Raw genomic sequence first — 21,876 nt, 5'->3', positions numbered from 1 at the left:
CATGTGGGACCACGCCAAGGCCTGAGATCTGTGCAGCAAGGAAAAGGTGTGTCTGATTTGGTGAGAGACACATGCAGTAGGCTTGCATTTAGAGCCAGGAAGGAACGGGTGTGCTGGGCTCAGTGACTTGCTTTATTTCTGGGGGATTCCGATCCCATGGGCCTGCGAGTCGAATAGCAGCGAGCCGTGAGGAAGGGCCGAGCTCGGGCGAAGGAAAGAGCAGCCCCGTCAGGGAAAATCACACTAGGACTAGTTTGTGTATTCTAGGTCTTTCCCCCTTTCCCGTCCACATTTGACTTAAAGCCTTACAGGTCAGCTGACCCACAAGCAAACACTGTTCTCTGACGGTGAGCACTTCATAGAAAAATCAGGGTTGTGTTGTGAGGAAGTTCAGGGCGTCGTTGGAAAGTCTGGAAGGAGGATTCTCCAAAAGGTCGGGGGCCTCTTGGGGGACCTTACCGAAGGCAGCAGCCTCTGCCTTGACTTTTCCAAACAGGTCGGATTCCCTGGGGTGTTTTACTGGAATCTCTCTGTTAGATGTTAGACACGACTTTGTAGAAGCATGTGTTTTCTCAAGGGTACTTACCCTGATTGTGTCTAGAGATTAATTTGAGTTCAAGCTGTTGTTAACAGTAAAAGCCCAAGGAGTCAGGCAGTTGGGGCTGTTTTGGTGCCTCCTGCCAAACAGCCCCTTAGCCCTCTCTTTCACCAAAATGTGTGTCAGAGTAATCCATTCATCCGTCACTCTTTCAGAGAACGGTTCCCTCTTACAGCCCCTCCTGCTCTCACATGGCTCCCCCGCTGTAACTTCTGTCCGTTTCCAGGGCTGTTTCTCATCCTCTTCCCTGCCCCACAGGGCATGGTATGCCTGGGCCTACGAGGCATAGGACTCCCCTGGGGTGAAGGCTCCTGCGTTTGTGTGCCTCACACGGGGCGGCTTCTCTGCATCTCAGATCTGCCTTATCAGAACCCTGTACTTCCTGTCCCCTTTATCCGTTCCTACTTTCTCAGCTCCTCCTCCTCCGATTAGCTACAGCATTGAGAAGTGTCCTGGGACTTGAAACCCTTCTCCAGCGCGTGACCACATGGCTTAGAAGACACATCTGGTGGTTGCCTCTGGGCGGGAAGGCTGCAGGCCCGGGAACTGCCTCTCCACCTTCCTCTCCTTCAGGGAACCCTTTCAGCAACAGCTGAAGCCCCTGCTGCCCCCTCCTCATCCCCCTTTTACTGTCCTTCTATGCCTCCCTGGCCTGGTGCAGGAACCTTGGTCCTGCCCTTGCCTCCAGTTTGGCTGGTTCCGGGAGCCAAACTGCAAACCTCCCAGCAATAGAGTGAGGGCTGTGGGTGCCACATGCTTCCCGTCCTCCACACCCGCTGCAGGACAGTCTCCTTAGCCAGGCTCCGTCCCCTCGGGGGTCCCCATGCCCGGCTGTACCCACCGCCTAGAAAACGACCTGCTGGTCTTTGGGAGTAAGAGGGTGGTTTCTGTTCTAGAACAAGAGGAGCAGGAGCCCGCAGTGCCCAGGAGGAAAGAAGAAGAGCGCTGCTGCTGGGGCCGTGGCCATGGTAAGCCGCGGGCGCTTTCACCACTGTGGCTGCTGGTGGAAGCGTCACAGAAATGAGACCGGGCAGGTCTGAGGGGACAGGAAGTGGCCAGTGGTTACCTGGAGCTGGGATCGGATTGGAGACTGGGAGGTGCCTGCTAAGAGGGCTGCAGGCTGCTTTGTGGGCATGAAGATGTTCCAGTATTTCTAAGGGGAGATGGTTGCACAATCTGAATATACTAACATGGGACTGTACAGTGGAAAGGGGTGAATTGTGGGGTATGTGAATTGTATCTCAGCGCTGTTATAGAATAGTGTGTGGCTGCTGCTCTGCTAACGGATTTTATGTTCAGATGGAGCATTGGTTTTCCTCTGAACCACAAAACATACGCTTTATTCAGGAAGCTTCAGAAAATGTTGAGCTCTTGTTTTAAAAATAGAAACAGCTTGGGGTGCGCTCTGGGAGGGACCCTTTGAGGAAAAGTGGGTGAGAGCAGAAGGCACTGCTCCAACCTCGGGGGCTGGTAGGCAGGAACCGCTGGGTTTTAGGAGATCTAGACACTCACACTGGATGCAGTAATCCCACCTTCAGGGTGCTGTCACTAACAGGGCTGGAAAATGGGTTTTAGTGCATTTACACTAGAATACTGTGCAGACATGAAAAAATAAGATACTGCTGCCGAGATAGTATTTTTAAAAAAGAAAAATCATAAGAAGTGCCCTCATTTGTGGGGGGTTTAACTATATAGAAGCACATCTATATACATAAGAAATGGCTGGAAGGATCCACAAGCTAGAATGCAAATGGGAACTTCATCTCAGTAGTGAAAATTCACGTGCAGACTAGAAAGAGGAGGTAGAGCCAGTGCAGTCTTAATAGTATCGAGTCAGCCCTAGCCGGTTTGGCTCGGTGGATAGTGTTGGCCTGCAGACTGAAGGGTCCCAGGTTTGAGTCTGGTCAAGGGCACATGCCTAGGTTGCCGGGATCCCTAGTGGGGGGTGTACAGGAGGCAGCTGATCCATGATTCTCTCTCATCACTGATGTTTCTGTCTCCCTCCCCCTTCCTATCTGACATCAGTAAGAGAGGCAACCACAGTTCTCCCGATGGCCCTTCCCTGGCCAGCCTCTAGGTACCAGCAAGTACGTAGGGTAATAAGTGGAAGGACTCGGTGTGCTCTCTGCTGGCATTGAAGTCCGTTGATGAGATGGAACTGCCAACGGTCTTAGGTGGCTGGTACCTGAGCAAAAGTGCGTTTGATTGAAAGATGGCCCAGCGTTCCCCAAAGCCATGGTGGTTCTGACAGCTTTGGAGGACCTCAGGAACCCCTGAACCTGAACGTAGGGCTTCTCTCCCACAGGCCAGAGTTCTTCGGGAAACCAAGCCAATCCCCAACCTCATCTTCGCCATCGAACAGTATGAGAAATTCCTCATCTTCCTCTCCAAGAGGTCCAAGGTAAACACACTCTCTGCTCTTCTACCCGTTCATTTGCCTGGAGGGGACCTGCCACTGAGGCAGCCAGGCTGCATGGGGAGGGCGCGGCCCTTTCTGTTCCTGACCTGACGGCCTGAATCCAGACATCCCGTAGGAAACTAACTGGTGGAGCCCTGCTCAGGGGTTGAGCATTGACCTATGAACCAGGAGGTCTTGGTTCGATTCCCGGTCAGGGCACATGCCGGGTTGTGGGCTCCATCCCCAGTAGGGGGCGTGCAGGAGGCAGCCGATCAATGATTCTCTCTCATCAGTGATGTTTCTATTTCTCTCTCCCTCTCTGAAATCGAAAGAAAAAGAAACTGGTGGGAAAGCAGAGCCAGGGCATGAGCTCGCTTTAAGTAGGACCTGAGGGGTGTAGGTGAGGCTGGGGCGGCCCTGCGTGTGCAGCGGCAGGAACATGTGCCGCGCTTGCGTCCGTGCAGGTGAACCTGATGCAGCACATAAAGCTCAGCACCTCGCGGGACTTCAAGATCAAGGGGAACATCCTGGACATGCTTCTCCGGGAGGAGGAAGAGGAGGAGGAGGAGGACGACGAGAACAAAGAGGTCGGTGTCTGCTTCCGACTGGGGGCAGGAGTCCTGCCACCCTTCCCAACGGGCTGCGGGGAGCCTGTCTGGGAGCAGCCGCAGGAAAATGGGGGGGCAACAGCCAGACAGAGGATGGGCTGAAAGGGCGCCAGGCCAAGACACAACTAAACCCTCAAGAAGCTTTGAGCCACACCCAGGGGCCCACACTTACATTTGGGGCACACATTTCCAGAAGGGGTGGTGGTGAAATGAGGTCTGTCTGTGGGTGACGCATTGGAGCTGACCGCCGGGCCCCAGCGTTCCGGCTCAGGACCTGCTGTGCTCCCTCCTCCCTCCTCCCTCGGCCTGTTCCACTCCTTTGGTTTCTGTTGATAGCACACCCTGGGCCTGCAGCACCTTTGAAGCAGGGCCCAGAGTTGGATAAACACTCTAATTTCTGGCTTCTCAAAACTTCTGCCCCACACACTGTCCCACTCCAGGCCATGGTGTCCCTGCCCCGTCCACTCCCTCGACCTGCTTGGCGCTGGAGGTGAGCGTTTTGGGGCTCCTCCTCTGCCATCTTGTCCCGTGCATCTCCCTGGTTAACAAAGGTCCAGACACAGTGTACACTGCCGCCTCTGCCCCGAGGCCTCCCTCCCTCCCCCTGCGGCGCAGCGAGCGGGGACGGGAGAAAGCACAGCTGCCCAGGCTCCGCTGAGAAGATAAAGGATCTGTTTATTTCCGGGCCTCTGAGCAGGGTGGTCACCTTCTCCTTCTAGGACACCACGTCAGAGCACGGAGAACAGAACAAAGAACCAGCCAAGAAGAAAAGGAGGAAAGAAACGAAATGCCTGAGTTAATGTGCACTCTGGGGCTTCTGCTTCCTGTTTACCCGACAAGCACACTGCCCCTGTCCGACAGCCTGCACGACGCTGGCCTCCTGTTCTGAACCCGTTGAACTCGGCTGCCCCTTCTGTGACAGGCGGTCCTCCCTGGCAGCCTGCTCCTGGCAGAGCGCAGCCGAAAGCCTGAGTGTGGGCGCCGCGCACCCGGGGGAGCTCCATGGGAGCAATGCCCGCCTCGGCGGCTACGGGCCCGGCCGGCCACGCCTCTCCAGGGAGCCTTTGGTGAGTTCCAGGACCTGGTAGATATCCAGCGCTTCGCCTGGAAGAGAGCAGGTTGCTAACGACACTGTCTGGGCTTGGGGCTCGGAGCTCGGGGGAGGGCCCTGTGCTTCTGTATAAAACGTCTGTCTTAGATACGCTTCCTCTAGAAAGGAGGCTTTCTGGTTGTTTGGCGTTCGGGGCACAGCTTTTTTTCACTTTAGAATGCACTTTGACTTTGCACAATAAACCTTTAAACGTGGCCGATGTGGTTGGAGAAGAGAGGTGCCGATGGGAGAACCAGGGCCGCCAACGTGCCGTCACTCCTGTGAACACACCCCGGAGGCGCAGCCCCTCAGGGTTCACGTCCCGCTCCCGGGGGCCCAGGGCACGTTATACACACGTAGCCGACCTGCTTGCTAAGAGGGGACTCGCCCTCTGGTGCCCGAGCTTCCTGTGGCAGAGCGCTGCCCAGGGCACCTCACCTCCCACCCGGAACGAGAGGCACCAAGGCGTGTGCTCACCCTGGGGAACCCCGTATCTCCTTTCCATCCCCGTCGGGTTGGAGGGGGTTTTACAATCCATGGTCACTTCCTTCCTGAGACACCGGTCAATGTCGACGGCACTGAAAAAGGCGACCGACTGGGGCAGGTCATTGAGGCCCAGCTTGTAGGCGAACATGCACCTGAAAGAGAGCAGCCCCCTCAGCGGCTCCTGCCGCGCCCCGGCCCTCACCGCAGAGGGACGGCCTGCACCCCGGGAGCAGGGCACGAGGGCCAGCGCCCCCGCCTTCCCACGCCCCACAGGGAGCTCTGAGAGGCAGGGATGGCATGCGTCACTGACGTAAAAACTTCCCTCATCACCTGAGCATACAAGGACTCTGTTAGCTCCTTACACAATGCCCCCGGGACACAGTGCAGAGGGCACTGGAGACACGCCGCGCATTGTAAACACTCGTCGTTTACCGTTAATCAGGACAGCGCGGCTCCCACTGGTTCTCAGGGGCAGATCAACACGGAACTGTGCTATCATTTAGTTCAACCAGTAAGTGAAATTCTACCATGAGAAAACGCAACCCAATATATAAGGTATAAATTACTTTAAAATCACGTGAATTTCCCCACTAGCCATGTATTACTCTTAGGAATCAGAATAACCAGCTTCTGGCACAGAAGGAAACGTTCACAGATAAAGGTGTGTTCGTAGGGGGCGCTATTTGAGAGCTACTATTTGGGGAAACGCCCCTGACCCGCCTGCTCACTACATCAGTGATCTAATCTATGACACTTTCAGGCCAAAAAATCTTTAAAAGTTGAAGGCCAGTCTTAAGACTTTAAAAAACTAGAGAGGCCGAAACCGGTTTGGCTCAGTGGATAGAGCGTCGGCCTGCGGACTGAAGGGTCCCGGGTTCGATTCCGGTCAAGGGCATGTACCTGGGTTGCGGGCACATCCCCAGTAGGAGATGTGCAGGAGGCAGCTGATCGATGTTTCTCTCTCATCGATGTTTCTAACTCTATCTCTCTCCCTTCCTCTCTGTAAAAAATCAATAAAATATATTAAAAAAAAAAAAAAAAAAACTAGAGAGGAAAGCTAACACATCCACTTCCGGGGAGATGAGAGCTAGATCGCACTCAGCCTGGCCCAGAGCCCGGCCCACCTGGTCAGCAGGTTGGTGATCTGCAGGGCCAGGGCCGCGCGGTAGCGGTCCTCCTCACGCACCAGGTAGCGGACCTCGTCGTGGATGCTGATGCAGAAGCGCCCGTCGATGGCGAACTCCTCGAACAGCCACTTCATGGCCACGAGCATGAGGTGCAGGTAGTCCACCGCGGAGCTCTGCACCACCCAGTTCACCCGGCTGGTCATGAACTGGGGAGGGAGGGGCGCTGGTGAGGGATCCCGTCCGCATCTGTGCGTGCCTCCCTCCCTCCCTCTCTCCCTCCTGTGACCTCCCGTGTCCACGCAGTACCTCCCCCTGAGCCACCGAGGGCTCCAGGGCCCGGCTGATGCGGCAGCCCAGCACCGGGGTGCGTGGCTCGTCGGCCGTGGCAATGCTCTCCAGCTTGTTGAACATCTCTGACTCCGTGCCCCCCGTCCACATCCGCTCTGCAACCACGTTCCACTTCTTCCCGCGCGACCTGGGGACCAGAACAGACAGAACAAGCATTGTCTTTCCCTATCAGCTCCTCCCAGCTCCCAGGGCCCGCCCGGACCCCCCTCCCTCCCTCCCTCCACACCCAGAGAGTTCTCACTTTCTCGAAGCTTCCCTCTGGACCTTGCGCAGATCCTGCAGGGAAACGCAGCCGTCCTCGGTCCTCTCCACTGGGATGTGCAGCTGCCTCACCAGCCACTCGCCCTCATCGGACAGCCGATACCTGGGGGCAGGTCGCCACCATCATGCCCATGGGAGTGTCTGCTCTGTGCCAAGCCCCGGGCCCCTGCCTGTCCCCCACAGGCTCGCTTCAGAGGCAGAAATGGGCACGGAGAGGCTGGCAGAGCCCGGACAGGAATCCACGCTTTGGGTTATGCCAGAGTAGCTGCCTGTCCGAAAGCCTTAGATGCAACTGCCAAAGGACTGACAGATTTTTAAAAATATATATATTTTTATTGAGTTCAGAGAGGAAGGGAGAGGGGAAGAGAATCATTGGTCGGCTGCCTCCTGCGTGCCCCCTACTGGGGATCGAGCCACAACCTGGGAATGTGCCCTTGAACCAAATCGAACCCGGGACCCTTCAGTCTGCAGGCCGACACTCTATCCACTGAGCCAAACCGGCTAGGGCAGGGCTGGCAAATGTAATTAACCCTCTAAGGCAGTGGTTCTCAATACAGTTCCTCATGTTGTGGTGACCCCCAACCATAAAATTTTCGTTGCTACTTCATAACTAATTTTGCTACCATTATGAATCGTCATGTAAATATCTGATATGCAGGATGTATTTAGGCGACCCCTGTGAAAGGGTCCCCCAAAGGGGTCACGACCCACAGGTTGAGAACCACTGCTCTAAGGAAACCTGTTCAAGGCCAACTTAAATGTCACAACCCAGGTACGAGCCACCCTGCAGCTCAGTCACGGGTGTGAAGGGGAGAGCCAGGTAAGGGGAGGGAGGGCAGACGGGGGCAGAGGGGGTAGCAGAGCAGGCCTGAGGCCCGGGAAACGACGCAGGGGACCCTCACCTGCGCAGGCCCTTGGTGACGGCGTACATCTGCTGGGCCTTCTCAGCTGCCTCCTGGGAGGTGAGGCGGTGGTTGAACTGCATGAGCAGGCGCTCGGCGAAGGGCTGCCCGGCCCCGTAGATGCGGCCGTAGTTGAAGACCTTGGCGTGCTCGCGGCTGATGCCCACGGTGGCGGCCGTCTTGCTGTGCAGGTCGGTGCCCCGGCTCTTGCGGCCCTGCAGGGTCATCCAGCCGAAGGCCGTGCAGCCTGGGGGCAGGACGGAGGGAGAGGGGCTCAGACACGCCGGCCCCGCCTCGCAGCTGGCTCCCTCCCCGCGCCGGCCCCGCTCCTGCCCACCGTGCATGCCCGCGAAGTGGGCGTCTCCCAGCACCGCTGCGATCCACAGCTCCTGCGAGTCCACGTCGGCGCCCACCAGGACGTAGCCGGGCGGGGCCTGCACCATGGCCTTCAGCTCGCTGCCCACTCGGTCGGGCTGCAGGAAGAGACACCCCTGAGACGCCCACCCACTCCGGCCGGGGCGGCGATGTAGCAGCAACAGGCTGGCAGGTAAGGGCCTCCCCACCCTGCGCCAGCCCCCTTTAACCACCACGGCTGCAGCCGTCACGCCGGGTCAGTGTCTGGCCGGCAGCAGGTGCCAGAACATGCGGGTTTCCTAAAACGGCTGACTTGAGAAGCTAGGTAAGAACCCGAGTCCCGCCTGACCCCGATCTCGGGGTCCTTTTCCTGCCCCTCACTGAAGGCCCTTGCAACCCCCATTTCTAGCCACATCGGAGAGGACGGGCAGGGACCAGGGTGCGGGGACACGTACCCGGGCGTTGCTGGCGGTGAGCCACGTGGGCTCCACGGCCCGGCGGGTGATGGTGCCGGCGGTCACCACCTGGGGCAGGATGGCCCCGTAGCGGTTTTCCTCATCGTAATCTGGGTGCCTGGGGGCAGGGGAGAGCACGGGCCTCAGCAGCCTGCTTTGGTCCTAGGACCGCCCGCCCCCACTCCTGTCCCCCAACCACTGGGCAGGCCGTACCTGGTCACAGCACGGGGCAGAGCTGACCTGGGCAGCCACACCACCATCTGGGAGCTGGGGGACAGACAGGCCCAGGCTCACCACGGCCCCCGGGGCAGAATCCAGCCCTCCCACGGGGCCCTCACTGCCCACTTCAGGCTGCTTGCAGCCACCTGGTGCCCTAGAATCTACCAGGCAGGAGCCTGTGCCATCTGAGAACCGGCCAGCAGCTTCTGCCCTCGTCCCAGAGCACCCGTGCAGCCTCCACCCGCAGCCTGGTCCACGCTCAGGGCAGCCGCGAGCCATCAGCACTCTTCCCGCCCTGGACTGCGGGCAGCCCGCACCTGGACCCGGCCTTCAAGGTGAATCCATATAGCATGCCCAGCCCCCAGCAGAGGACAGCCCTGGTGCTCAGCAGTTACACCGAGGGGTCCTTTTAGAGCTGGGGGGCGGGGGGGGGGGGGGCATCGGGGTCCTACAGTACCATTCTCTATAAACAGGGCAGCTGAGGCTGGAGGGGGAGGGGTCTTGCCTGTGGACACGCGGCACCAGGACTACAAGTAGCCGGGTCTCCAGACCACAGCGGGGCTGTCCGCTCAGCACAGGCTGAGTCAGGGGCCCTGGGGGAGGCGGGGAGGGGGCCCAGGCTGCAGGAACCTGCCAGGGGCAGATGGGCACGTCCGTCCCCCGCGGTGCCCACCTGATCCGTTTGTGGGCATTCCTCCAGAAAGAAATCATCTTGTTGATTTCCAAGGCCCGGGGCCCACTGGCGCCTCCCGGGCCCGCCTGCAGGGTGCCGTCCTCCATCTTGGGCAGGAAGTCCTTGGCGAAGGGGCTGCCCACGTTGCAGCTGTTGCCGTCCTGCGGGCAACGGGAGCAGGGGCTGGAGGCAGGTGGCAGGCCCTGGCCGGGGCGCCGGTGCCCAGAGCCTGGAGCAGAGCAGCGGGGGCAAGCCCGCCCCGACGGCCGCACAGGCAGGCACTAAAGACAGCAAACCTGCCCCTTCGCAGGAGCAGCCGTCACTCAACACCCATCGCGGAGCAGACTCACTGCCAGCACCTGGCATGTCCTGCCCGCCCAGTTTCCACGGGAACACGGCCCCGATGGTGCTATCTGTCCTGAGAGCACGCTGGGCCCCAGCACCGCCACCGCCGTTCCTGCGAGGGGAGATCTCGCGGGCTGAGCCACGCAGGCCTGCCGGAGCCCTGAGCGCCACGAGGACACGGACGGGCGCGAACCAGGACACCTACCTTGTGCGGCAGCTTGAAGAACCAGCAGCCGGGGATGTCCACGTCATGGTAGGGTCCGTTGCCGTGGTGATAGGCTGGCTGGCTGGCTTTGGGGCCGCCAGCCCCAGTCTGTGGGGCCACACGCCTAGATCAGGCCCTGCCCCAGCGCCTGCATTCATCGTGGGCCAGGGGTAGCCGGGGGTGGGAATGGGGCCGGGATCGCTGAGCAGGTGAGCTGGGAAGGGGCAGGCGAACCACCAGGTCTCCGGCTTCCTCCTGGGCCTTCCCACAAGTGTGGGGCCACCAAGGGCAGGCAGCACCTCCCAACCCCCAGGACCTTGGGGCGCAGGTGGTGAGCTGCTACTTGGGCGTAAGGAGGTCCCGGCCGCCAGTACCCCCGCCCCCGCCCCCCAGGAACTGAGCCCGCGCCCTGCTCACCAGAGCTGGGGGCTGACCCGGAACTGCCGCCTCCGAGCTGTCCGCCTTGGCCTCATCCTGCACCTCTAAGCAGCCCAGCTCTTCCACCTGGATGGGCCCAGGTACCAAGGGAGTGAAGCAGGAGGCTGGGTCGGCCGGAATCCACCAGCCCCTCCCTGCGGCACGCAGACAGCCCAGGCCGGCCTGGGTGAGAGCTGGGCACACCGTGCCCCACTCCCCCCTTCCCCGGAGGGCACGGAGACCCTCCCCGAGCTCAGGCTGGCGCCCGCCCTCACCATCTGCCACTGGGCGCTGCTCTCGCTGAGCAGGAACTCCTCGGCCAGGCGCGCCGCCTGCGGCTCCGGCTGCCGCTTCCCCTGCTCGGCGCAGTGTTTCCCGTACAGGGACTCGATGGCTCTGGGCGAGAAGAGCAGCAGCGGCTCTGGTTAGGGTGCCTGCTCGGGCGGGCAGGGGCGGGCCTCCCACAATTCCCCTTGTTCAGTCCTCAGCATCAGCCCTGAGCAGGAGTGGGCAGCCCTCCCCGGTTTTAGACGGCGAGCAACACATCGGAAGTGACCCAGCACCCTGGGGGCGGGCTGGTCCGAGGCCCAGACTGACTATCGAAGTTGCTCCCAGGCCGCAGAGCTGCGCCGCCCCAGGGAAAACTCAGAGCGGGCGAGGGGGGTCAGCCGCCCGCCCCAGGCCGGCTCCTGCCAACGCACCCACCCTCGCTGTCTCACAGGAGCAGGGCGATCCCAGCCCCTTTCCTGAGACCCACGAGGGACCCCGGCTGCCCTGCCGAGCCAGGACCCTGGGCCACTGCAGTCTGAGGCTCCTCCCAGCCCCTGCCTCTCAAAGCCCTCGGCCTGTGACCTCCCACCAACCGGCTGCCCTCGCCTGTGCTTCGTCCACTCTGACGGGGATAACCTGTCTCAGCCACTGCTCAGAACGCACGGGAGAGCGCCCCCAAGGAGTCGTAGCCCAGATGGTGACTCGTGCTCGGTGAGTTATACTCAGAGAGAAAGCCCCCGCCCTCCACACGTGCAGCCGGGCCCTGGGTCGGGAGCAGGCCCTAGTCCTCCCCACCCCCCCTAGTCCTCCCCCCTCCCGAGCACCTGGCTCTGAGCCTAGAGGAGGAGGGGCCGTGAAAAGGGAGCTGGAACCCAGCCTCAGGCCCTCGCCCTTCCCCAGCAGGAAGGATCCTGGGAGCTCAGCTCCCTCCCCGCCCCAGCCGGAGCCTCACCTGTAGGGGCAGGCCACCCCTGACGATGGCACCTTAGCCAGGTTGTCCCGCCGCCCGGGCACCAGGTACCCCCAGCCGTGTCGCTCTGAGAAGTGCAGGGGGAAGCCGTCCCAGGTCAGCGCCATGAGCTTGGGGGTGACGCGCATCTGCAGGCTGAGGAGGCTGGGGCCCGGGGTCCACGCAGGGTCATCCAGCCGGGGACAGAGCTTCCGGTACCACCTGTGCCCCCGGAGAAGTGTCACAGTGTGACTGCAATGAAGGCTCTCTCCCCGTGACGGGCTCCACCCACTTTCCAAGGCCCGGGACCTTAGCCTCCGCTGCCTCTCGCCCTCTGGGACGTGGCCCGGAACCCCCGTGGAGACCGGAGAATAACTGAAAGGTCCCACTGGACTAGGCTGCAGATGGGCCAGGAATGCCCAGGGCAGTTCCCTTCCTGGAGGGCCACTGGCCATAGCAACAAGCCGATCTGTCCCCCGCCTCTCCCCGCCACCCCACCTCGGTTCTCATGACACTCCCGGGCCATCAGAGTTCTGTCTCACACTTGCAGGTCACCCTGGCTGCCCCTATTCTCCCAACTGTGCCCTCTGTGAGGCTCCAGTGAAGGGCCACCTCCACAAGGAAGCCTTCCCTGATTACCCCAGGCAGCCAGGCTCTGACCCTGGATACAGACACCAGCTGCGCTGGCTGGTCTGTGTGCCTGGCAACTCAGGGTGAGGAGCTCCAGGAAGGAGGAGCTGTGATGCCATCTGCACCCTAAGGCTGCCGGGGCGGCACACAGCAGGTGCTCGGTGAGCCGGGCAGAGGGAACTAGCTGAGAACAGGCACGGGAGGCAGCAGGAACCAAGGGCAGCACGCCACCCCGTGCTGGGCCCGGAACAGGGCATCCTGGGAGGGGAGGGGCCAGGGCTCACCCAGGGTGTCCAGGGAGGTGCTGGGGCCGCTTGGGCAGGAGCTCCGTGGTCCCCTTCAGCTGCTCCAAGCAGGCGCGGGCCGTGACAGCGCGCTGAAGCTCCTCCTCCTCACTGGGAGGGCCGGGGTCTGCGGGGGGGGGGGGGGGGGGGCGGGGGGGGCACATGATCGGAACCAGGGAAGGGTCTCTTAGACCCGCCAGCATCCTGGCGGCGGGAGCGACACCTTCCCAAGGCCCATCTCTGCCCACCTCCCGCCCGAGCGCCCCACCTTCCTGATCCTTGGTGTCTCCAGGGCCCCCGGCACCCTCGCTGGGCACGTCGCTGGCGGCAGCCGGCTCGTTCCTCTTCACCCGCCTCACCTTCTTCTGCTTAAACTCTTGCAGATCCCACTCCAGGTCCCAGAGCCAGGGGTCGTCTTTGTACCTGCGCAGCCAGCCCGCCAGGCAGCGGTGAGGCTGAGCCGAAAGCCAGCCTCCCTGCCACCCCTGCCCGGCTCCCGCCCGCCCAGGCCGGTACCTCTCTCCCGACAGCAGCTGGCAGGCGTCGTTGGCCAGGTCCATCAGCGACTTCTTCATCTCCCGCTGCAGCTCCTCGTAGGTGCTCTGCGCCTCCGCCAGGTAGCGCTCCCAGTTCTGGTTGACGGGCAGGTAGGACACCCCCATCTCCAGCATGCCGGCCAGAGTCACCGGGTGGGGACACCTTGGGCGCAAACACCGGGGCTGCCGTCAGCGACCCCAGGAGGAGGGCTTTGGCCCGGTCCCCACCCCGATCCCCGCCCCGTGCCAAGCACAGCCCTGCAGCCTCAGACGGGGTTTAAACCCCAGCTTCGCCGCTCCGGCCACGGGGCTGGGAGTCACTTCCCCTCTCTGAGCCTCCCTTCATCCGTAAAGTGGATTCAGTCATGTGCTGCTCACCAATGGGGCACGTTCTGAGGAAGGTGTCGCTAGGTGACTGCCACCGTGGGCACGGCAGAGACGGCGACACACCTAGATGGTCCAGCCCCCGCCCACCTGGGCTCTACGTACGGCTGCTGCTCCGGCTACAGCGCTGTACAGCGCGTAACGCGCTGAATGCTGGAGGCAGCGCTAACACAGTGCAAGCATTTGTGTGTCTGAACATCTAAACGTAGAAAAGATACAGTAAAGCCCTAACCGGTGTGGCTCAGTGGATAGAGCGTTGGCCTGCGGAAAGGGTCCCAGGTTTGATTCTGGTCAAGGGCATGTACCTGGGTTGGAGGCTCGATCCTGACCCTGGCTGGGGCAGGTGCAGGAGGCAACCAATCAGATGTGTCTCTCTCACATGGATCTTTCTCTCTGTCTCTCCGCTCTTTCTAAAAATCAATGGAAAAATAGCCTCCCGTGAGGATTAACAACAACAACAAAAAGATACACTAGAAACACAGTATAAAAGATAAAGGTGTGTTCGTGCAGAGGACAAGATACTATGTAGCGAGAACCCTAAAGACTCAACACTCAAACTGGGTCTGGCTGACAGGACTTGGACCACACTGACCGGAAGCCCTGAGCGCTGATCTGGGTGGAGTGGGTGCTTAAAAAGCTGGGACCACGCACAGCCCCAGCCTCCCTGCAGGACCTGCAGAAACCCAGCGTCCAGGGCTCCGGCGGCCCCCACGGACAGAGGCCCCGTGCCACCTGATGGCAGTGGGCCGGGTGCTGGGAACACACCAGCCCGGGCTCCCCTGGGGCCGCGCTCACCTCTCCAGGAAGAGTGGCAGCTGCTGCTGAAAGACCTCGTAGGTGGCCCACACGTCCTGGGCACAGTACTCCATCAGGTCCTGGCACAGGCGACAGGAAGGCGCTGGGTGGGCAGCCGTCCCACTACCACCGCCGGGCTCAGGGTCAGGTCTGGCGCGATGCTCCCGGGGTCGGCGAGGGCTCCTCCACCCCCGCTCCCCGGAGCCCTCTGCACCCCCATACCTGGAAGTTCTCGCGGACGTCCTTCATGCTGCCCTTGACAAAGAGCTCGCGGGGCTCCTTCTCTAAGGGCGGCCCCCCGACGTAGAGGCCGTGCACGTCCGCCAGGTTGTTGACGCTGCTGATGTCCAGCCAGTCCCAGGAGGAGATCTGAGGGGCCGGAGCAAGGGACACGGCGGCTCAGCTGGGCCCCAGGCCTGACCGGCGGGCGGTGAAGGGGTCCCCGGCCCCCCCGCAGGCGTCCTCACCGCTGGGCCGTTGCCTTTGCCCTGGGACTTCTGGGCTCGCTGTGTGACCTGCCGGGCCTTGCGCTTGCCCTGCTTGGCGGCCATCCACAGGCTGCGCTGGAAGCTGCTGAGCCCCGAGATGGCCATGTGCATGCTCATGGTGTCCAGGAAGCGCATGCGGGAGCCCTGAGGACAGGCTGCGGCTGAGGGGCCCGCCCGCCCGCCCGCCCGGGCTCCTCACCGCTCCCTCCCCCTCACACCGCTTCCCACGCCTTCATGCCTGTGAGGGGCCGGCCCCCTCAAATTCTAGCCACCCTGAAGGTGCGGACCTGGCTCAATCCCAACACACAGTCCTCCCAGCATCCAGCACAGCTCGGAGGGCACCCTGGGCACAGAGTGGCCAAAGCAAGGCCTTCTGAGCTCTCAGGCGCAACCCCAGCCGCGCCACTCACAAGCTCCGTGGCCCTGGGCAAGCGGGCAAGGCTGGGGCTCCGCACCCTCAGCCACGGGCTAAGGCTGCGTCCCCTGCGCTGCCCTTCCCCGCGCTGTCGGGAGAACACATGATAAAGCATTTTCATAAAGTTAACAACTGTCACAACTAGCCCTGGCCGGTGTGGGTCAGTGGATAGAGCATCGGCCTACGGACTGAAGGGTCCTGGGTTCAATTCCAGTCAAGGGCACATGCCTGGGTTGCGGGCTCAATCCCCAGTAGGAGGCGTGCAGGAGGCAGCCAATCTATGATTCTCTCATCGTTGATGTTTCTCTCTCTCTCTCCCTCTCCCTTCCTCTCTGAAATCAACACAAATATGTTTTTAAAGAAAATAATTTTTTTAAAAATTGTCACAACTGTACACCCGGCATGTATCTGACATGCACATTGGTCTGACCCTCCGAACAGGCCTATGAGACAGCTGCTGTCCCCTCCCTCCTCTTACGAAGAAGGAAGCTGGGGAGCTCACACCACTCATCCGTGGCTAAGGCAGGAGGGAGGCCAGGCTGCGGGCCCGGAGCCCGCAAAGACCCACGCTGAGCTCCCACAGGCCACACAAGGAAGGGCCATTGTCCTGTGACAACCAGGTCCGGGAACAGGCTGGTGGACAGTGCGTCCTCCATCACCGAGACCAGCCGCTGCGCCGGCCCAGGACCCTCACCTGGATCCGGTACTGCTCCCTGATGTGGGCGCGGTCAAAGGAAACGTTGTGCCCCACCACTAGCTGCTCCTGCCCGTCTCGCTGGGTGGGGCCGGCACTGGCGGGGGCCTCCAGGGGGATGAGGTCAGCCGGCGACAGCTGGCTGGTCCAAGAGTAACGCTCTTCCACCAGCCGCCGGCTGCACCAGGAATACCTGAGGGAGGAGAGGCAGGCAGGGTCAGCCAAGAGGCTTCCAAGTTCCGCTCCACGGCACCCCCTGCAGACCCGCCACCCAGGCCAGGCCACACTTGACAGAGGTCAAGGTTGGATTCTCTGTCAGGGCACATGCCTGGGGTTGTGCTCAATCCCCAGTAGGGGGACACCAGTGAGACCAATGGGTGCTCCTAACCCTCACAGAGCGAGGCCAGGGGGGGCGGGGCGGGGGTATGTGTTGGTGGTGGTCGCAAGAGCTCCCGCAGGTAAGGAGGGTGCCAGTGCCACAGCCCGGGGTCCGGATTCAGCCGTAGCTCCGCCCAAGTGTGCACCGACCCTGAGCTCGGCTCTCAGGTGCTTTAGAAATAGTCCCCACCCCTCACGTCTGTAAACAGGACAGCTCGTGCTCCAAGTGCCAGTACGTGAGAGAAGCAATTCGAATAGAATCCAAAGTGGAAATGGTGGGGTTTTTTGTTTGTTTTGTTTTTAAATATATTTTTATTGATTTCAGAGAGGAAGGGAGAGGGAGCGATAGAAACATCAGTGATAAGAGAGAATCATGGATGGGTTGCCTCCTGCACACCTCCTACTTGGGATGGAGCCCGCTACCCGGGCATGTGCCCTGACCGGGAATTGAACGTGACCTCCTGGTTCATAGGTCAACACTCAACCACTGAGCCACACCGGCCGGACTGTGAAAGTGGCAAAAAAAAAAAAAAAAAGGACAAATGCTGCATTCATGTACGGGCTGAGTCATCCAAAGGCTGGAACGATTGATTCTAAAGGACGAAGAGCAAGCCACACACCCCAGAGGGTCTGTGCCTCTGAGCAGCCTCGCTCAGTGAGAGCAGCGACAGTGCCCGGGAAATGTCCCTGTGCGGGGTGGGGGAGGGACCGGGATGTCCGGACAGGAATTGGGAAGCGACTGGAGTCTGCTCAGGGGCCACGAGGCTGAGCATGCGCAGACGGCCGCGGAGGAAAAGCCCTGTGCACACAGGATGCCAAAGGGTCAAGGCCGGTCAGCATCAAAGTGAGTGACGAGGCCACATGTGTGGCCGCCACAGCTGCAAAGGCGCTCCCTGTACCCTGACGGGGAGGAGGAGGGGTAGCCTGCCAACAGCTCCAACAGACGTGGGGGGGGCGGGGAGGCTGGGATCAGCAAAAAGAGGTCCCCGTGTTAAAATCCAGCTCCCACTCCAAAGGGTGGGGAGAGCTCAGGGACTCAAGCTGGAAACCTCCCCCACTTGCCATGGGGCGTGTGAAACAACACAGAGGAAAAGGCTGGAGAATGTCAAATGTGTGCGGCTATGGCGATGACAGGAACTTTAGTGGTAATGAAAGTCATACTGGCCCGGCCAGTGTGGCTCAGTGGTTGAGCGCCGACCTATGAACCTGGAGATCAAGGTTGAACTCTCTGTCAGGGCATTTGCCTGGGGTTGTGCTCAATCCCCCGTAGGGGGCGTGCAGGAGGCAGCCAACCCGATTCTCTCTCATCAATGATGTTTCTATTTCTCCCTTCTCTGAAATCAATAAAGAAATGTATATATATTCTTTAAAAGTCATACTGGCGACCAGATCCAGGTTGGCAGCTGTGCAGAGAGCCACCTGAATATGAATTTACTTGTGATTTAAAAAAAAGGCCAAAACACAAACACCTTTGGTGAATGTGAGATGAGTCGGAACAAATGCCAGTAATACTGTGAGTCTTGGATGAGTGCTGGCGGCCTGCGGCATGCCCCTCTAGTCTGAAGACCAAAGCCTGGCTGCCCAAGGCTCCCCCCGCCCACTGGAAACTGAGGGCTGGTCGGGTACCTGACGTTACTTGACCCAGCCATGCAGCAGGGATGGGCCCCGGTTAAGAGCTAGGATGGCCCCACCCCCACCACACACAACTTCAGGAGGGGGTGCCAGTGTCAGCCCAGACCTCTGTGCCCGCCACACAGCCCCAGGAGGAAGGACCAGGCCTCGGTGCCCAAGCAAAGGGAGCGATGCCCCCCGTCCCACTGGCTAGAAGGAGCGAGAATGAGAGGCCGGTGGGCAGCACAGGGAGAAACAAGTGAACAGTTCGGAGAGGAAAGAGGCGGAAGTGAAAAGGGGGCTCCAGTTAAATTATCAAAACACAAGCCTTCCTTGCCAATGGTTTCCTAGTTTTCTTTCAGCCGCCGCGGCCTACTTCACCTTCTCGAGCGATGGACAGTACCTGCTCTGTGACCATCGAGTTACAGGAGCGCTAGATTCTCCTCTTAACTCGAGCTACAGCCACGAGAAATCATCTAGTTCCTGCCATTAATGCCTGTCTTCGCCACTCAGCCACGTCTCCCCCATTTTCAGCTGCATATTTAACACTTCGCAGCTTTCTTCACAAAGAAGTCGCTTCCAGGAGAAATAAAGAAACTGCCAACTTTTTTGCCGGCCAGGCCCGAAAGCGTGAAGGCTGTACACAGTGTTTTAATCCTGGAATGAAGACTGAAAGGGGGGAGGGCCAGTGCTGCCATCATTGTTCGAGAAACGTGCATGGCACTTAGAAAGTTACTTAAAAAGAAAAGAAGGGACAAAATTAAAAATAAATAAAGTAAAAACAGAAAAGGAGATTAGCTATACCTTTTAGGGGGGAAATGCCTGCTTGGGAGGGTGAGGAAAGCAGCGTGTCTCAACTGGGGGTGCTCAGGGGGACGCTACCTCCAGGGAACATTGGGAATGGGGGTCGGGGGTGCCTGGCATTTAAGGGAGCAGCAGGGATGCTTAAATGTCTTATCCCGCCTAGGACAGTCCCCCCCACGGGAGCTCTCTCCTGCCCAAAATACCCCATAGCATCCCCCGAATAGAAACACTGTTCACGTGTCTTAGGCCCGTGGTCAGCAAACCGCGGCTCGCGAGCCACATGCGGCTCTTTGGCCCCTTGAGTGTGGCTCTTCCACAAAATACCACGTGCGGGCGTGCACGGACAGTGCCATTGAAACTTCGTGGCCCATGCGCAGAAGTCGGTATTTTGTGGAAGAGCCGGTATTTTGTGGAAGAGCCACACTCAAGGGGCCAAAGAGCCGCATGTGGCTCGCGAGCCGCGGTTTGCCAAGCCACAGTTTGCCGGCCAATGTCTTGGGCTAACTTCTCAGGAAGCCATCGGGAGAGGGGAAGAGAGACCGCCCCCAAGGGGACTGGTCAGTCTCCCAGACAGCACTCAACTGTGATTCTCCACAAACCCCTGCCACCACCTGCCATCTGCGTGGGTGTGTGTGGCCTCTACCTTCTCTCCAGGAAAGCTGGGGTCAAGCCTATCTCATTATTGTTTAAAAGTATTTTTATTGATTTCAGAGAAGACGGAAGAAGGAGCGAGAGAAACATCAATGATGGATCGGCAGCCTCCTGCCCACAACGCAGCATGTGCCCTGACCGGGAATCGAACCACCACCTCCCGGTTCACAGATCAACGCTCAGGCATGGAGCTCACCGCGCATCCGCAGTCGCTACAAAAGCGCCCACCGGGAGGCACCCCGTGGGAGCCCAGTAAATGCTCCCTGAACCCAACTAGTAAGGTGGGCGCCCCACGTGCCGTCAAGTCCCCCCAGCCCAGCCCAGCCCAGCCCGCACTCACCAGGCCGAGGGGGATATGGCCACCGCCAGCGTGGGGCAGGTTCCCTCTGCCAAGCAGACCTCCACGTCGAACACCAGGGCCCGCTCCTCGGGGATGGCCACGGGTTCGGCCTCCCCCGCGGGGCCGTACCGGGTCCAGCCCTCCGCCCAGGCCCAGCTCGGGGGCCTGGGGGGCAGCTGGGCCTGCAAGAGCGAGTGGGCCGCCTCCAGGTAGGGCAGGCTCTGCTTCTGCGCCAGGAGGCGGAAGTGCTGGTCCAGGCTGCCCCCGTAGAGGGGCGGCAGGCGCAGCTCCACGTCGGGCAGGGGCGCGCCCGGCTGCCCCCAGAGCCCGTGCTTCTGCAGGTGCTCCACGCTGCGGCGCACGGCGGACTCGCCGGGCGTCTCCCCGCCGCCGGGCCCGAAGATCTGCTCGTGCAGCCCCCTCGAGAGCATCTGGATGTGCAAGGGGTTGTGCCGCAGCTGCGCGCCCTCCGCGGATGGCACTGGCGGCGGCGGCGGCGGCCCGTCGCTGGGGCCGGGGAGGGAGGCGGAGCTGGAGACCCAGCGCCCCGGAGCTGCTGGACCCGGCCCGGGCCCGACGGCGGCGGAGCCGGCCACTTTCCTCCAGAGCAGGCGGCTCATGGTGGGTGCAGGGAGCTCCCCGCTGGGATTCGGGACCCCTGGCTTTGGGCTCCAGCTTGGCTGCTTTTACCGGCTGCAAGACGTGGGGAGAGACACGTCTCGTCTCTGTCTTCCCGTCAGTGCAATGGGCCTGACCATGCCTGCCTTCCACCCGCAATCCTGGAGGAGACAGACGACAGAAAGCGGTGTTACACACGCATCGCCCGTTCTCTCGGAAGCCCTCGTTCCCGGAGCACTTATTGCGCCCCAGGCAGGCAACGTGCCAGGCGCTTCTAGGGGCATCGCCTCAGCTAAGCCTCACACAACCCGGGTAGGTACCAATGCCCCCGCCGAGTAAACTGAGGTTCACGCCGGCTCCTCGGTGAACTCGGGGGAGGCGCACACGCTGGAGAAAAAAGCCCAGATTCTGGAGGCGGACGCGGGTGTGAAGCCCGGTCCTGGCTCCCAGCAGCTGCGTGACCTTGGGCGCGCGCCTTAGGCCCCGATGTCCTGCTCTGTAAAATGGGGCTCAGGACTCTGCCCTACGGGATGCTGTGCGGGTGACAAGGGGTAAGATGTCGCGGGGCCGGGGCCTCGGCAAATGGTGGCTGCCACGATCGCGAACGCCACGGCCCGAGGGCCTAGCGCCAGGAGGTGACAGCAGTCGGATTCGAACCCGCTATTCCCCGGGGCCCCCACCCACGCCCGGCGCCCGCAGGTGCCCCGCGGCGGCCCGCGCGGCGCCCTGGGCCCCGCTCCCAGGCTGGAGAGGGAGGGGCCGCGCGGCCGCTCCAAGACCCGGCCTCCCCGGCGCCGAACCCGCGGAAACCTCGGTCCGCCCTAGGGCCTCCGGGCCTGCCGCTCCCGACCCCCGGCCAGCGGCGCGGCTGCTCCCTCCGCGCGGCCTACGCAGCCTCGGGGTGGCGTGTGGCCTCCCCGCGCACCGTGCGCTCCGCTGGCAGCCGCAACTTCCCGTCTGCGCCGCGCACGGTCCCGCGGCTTCCCCGAGAGGCGGGCGGGGAGACTCCCCGCGCGGCCAATAGGAGGCCCGCAAGTGGACCGGTCCGCCCGCGGGGGGAGAAGGAGACTTCCGGGTGGGCGCACCCAGCAAAACCCTGGGAACCAGGGTCCAGCCTCCCCTGCTCACGGAGCAGGTGGACCGGTCCCAGACAAACGTGGTCATGAGACTGTTTAGTGGATCCAAGCAGCCACGGCTCTCGGGCGGCCGCGTGGCCTAATGGATAAGGCGTCTGACTTCGGATCAGAAGATTGCAGGTTCGAGTCCTGCCGCGGTCGCGGGAGTTTCAGTCATACTTTTTCGGTTTATTCCACGTCCCAGGACTGAGGCACTCAGACAGCTCGGGATTTGTGCCAATTACCGTCCGGCTCCGAAGCCTGCGGAAGTAACGGTTCCCACACTCCACGCTCCCAGTGAAAGTGCCGCCTGCGTGCCCCAGGCTAACCGGGCGCAGCTCCAAAATGTACCCCAACGCGGAGGGAGCGGAGTGGAGAGGAAGCGCACCCCAAGCGGAAACCCCGATTCCGATTCAATGGACACACAG

At 61.1% G+C, this 21,876-nt stretch overlaps 2 protein-coding genes and 1 non-coding gene across 5 annotated transcripts in view; 2 read left to right on the top strand and 1 right to left on the bottom strand.

Moving 5' to 3' along the window:
- Positions 1–4,909, top strand: part of FANCI (FA complementation group I) — a 52,686-nt gene extending 47,777 nt beyond the window's left edge. For all 3 annotated transcript variants that reach the window (XM_059678270.1, XM_059678271.1, XM_059678269.1), the window contains 4 exons: positions 1,495–1,566; positions 2,904–2,999; positions 3,461–3,583; positions 4,324–4,909. In XM_059678270.1, coding sequence (XP_059534253.1) covers positions 1,495–1,566; positions 2,904–2,999; positions 3,461–3,583; positions 4,324–4,404 — 372 coding nt within the window. In that variant the 3' untranslated portion in view covers positions 4,405–4,909. The remainder of the gene's footprint in view (positions 1–1,494; positions 1,567–2,903; positions 3,000–3,460; positions 3,584–4,323) is intronic.
- Positions 4,260–21,283, bottom strand: POLG (DNA polymerase gamma, catalytic subunit). Its single transcript, XM_059678272.1, has 23 exons — positions 21,144–21,283; positions 19,716–20,494; positions 15,932–16,124; positions 14,802–14,966; positions 14,557–14,703; positions 14,335–14,414; positions 13,136–13,318; positions 12,888–13,042; positions 12,620–12,746; positions 11,709–11,927; positions 10,762–10,882; positions 10,487–10,573; positions 10,070–10,177; positions 9,520–9,680; positions 8,841–8,894; positions 8,628–8,745; positions 8,156–8,291; positions 7,819–8,065; positions 6,897–7,019; positions 6,614–6,782; positions 6,305–6,513; positions 5,172–5,332; positions 4,260–4,708 (listed from the first exon to the last, which is right to left on the bottom strand). The coding sequence occupies exons 2-23, from the start codon at positions 20,333–20,335 to the stop codon at positions 4,632–4,634; spliced, it is 3,660 nt and encodes a 1,219-aa protein (XP_059534255.1). The 5' UTR covers positions 20,336–20,494; positions 21,144–21,283; the 3' UTR covers positions 4,260–4,631.
- Positions 21,284–21,537: 254 nt separating this feature from the next.
- TRNAR-UCG (transfer RNA arginine (anticodon UCG)) lies at positions 21,538–21,610 on the top strand. The gene has a single exon. It is a non-coding gene; the product is annotated as a tRNA-Arg (tRNA).
- Positions 21,611–21,876: the final 266 nt, after the last annotated feature.

This window comes from Myotis daubentonii, chromosome 21, assembly GCF_963259705.1.
Source record: "Myotis daubentonii chromosome 21, mMyoDau2.1, whole genome shotgun sequence".
Taxonomy (NCBI): Eukaryota; Metazoa; Chordata; class Mammalia; order Chiroptera; family Vespertilionidae; genus Myotis; species Myotis daubentonii.
The sequence above is the reverse complement of the archived record's forward strand: the minus strand, read 5'-3'. Positions and strand labels throughout refer to the sequence as shown.

Bases quoted from the DNA above. Each gene is read 5' to 3' on its own strand.
- POLG (XM_059678272.1), bottom strand. From the start codon at position 20,335: ATGAGCCGCCTGCTCTGGAGGAAAGTGGCCGGCTCCGCCGCCGTCGGG. The intron at 13,319-14,334 runs GTGAGCGCGGCC...TTTGCGCCCAAG, and splicing joins CTGCCACTCTTCCTGGAGAG to GTGTCCCCACCCGGTGACTC. The intron at 8,895-9,519 runs GTGGGCACCGCG...TCTGTCCCCCAG, and splicing joins AATGCCCACAAACGGATCAG to CTCCCAGATGGTGGTGTGGC.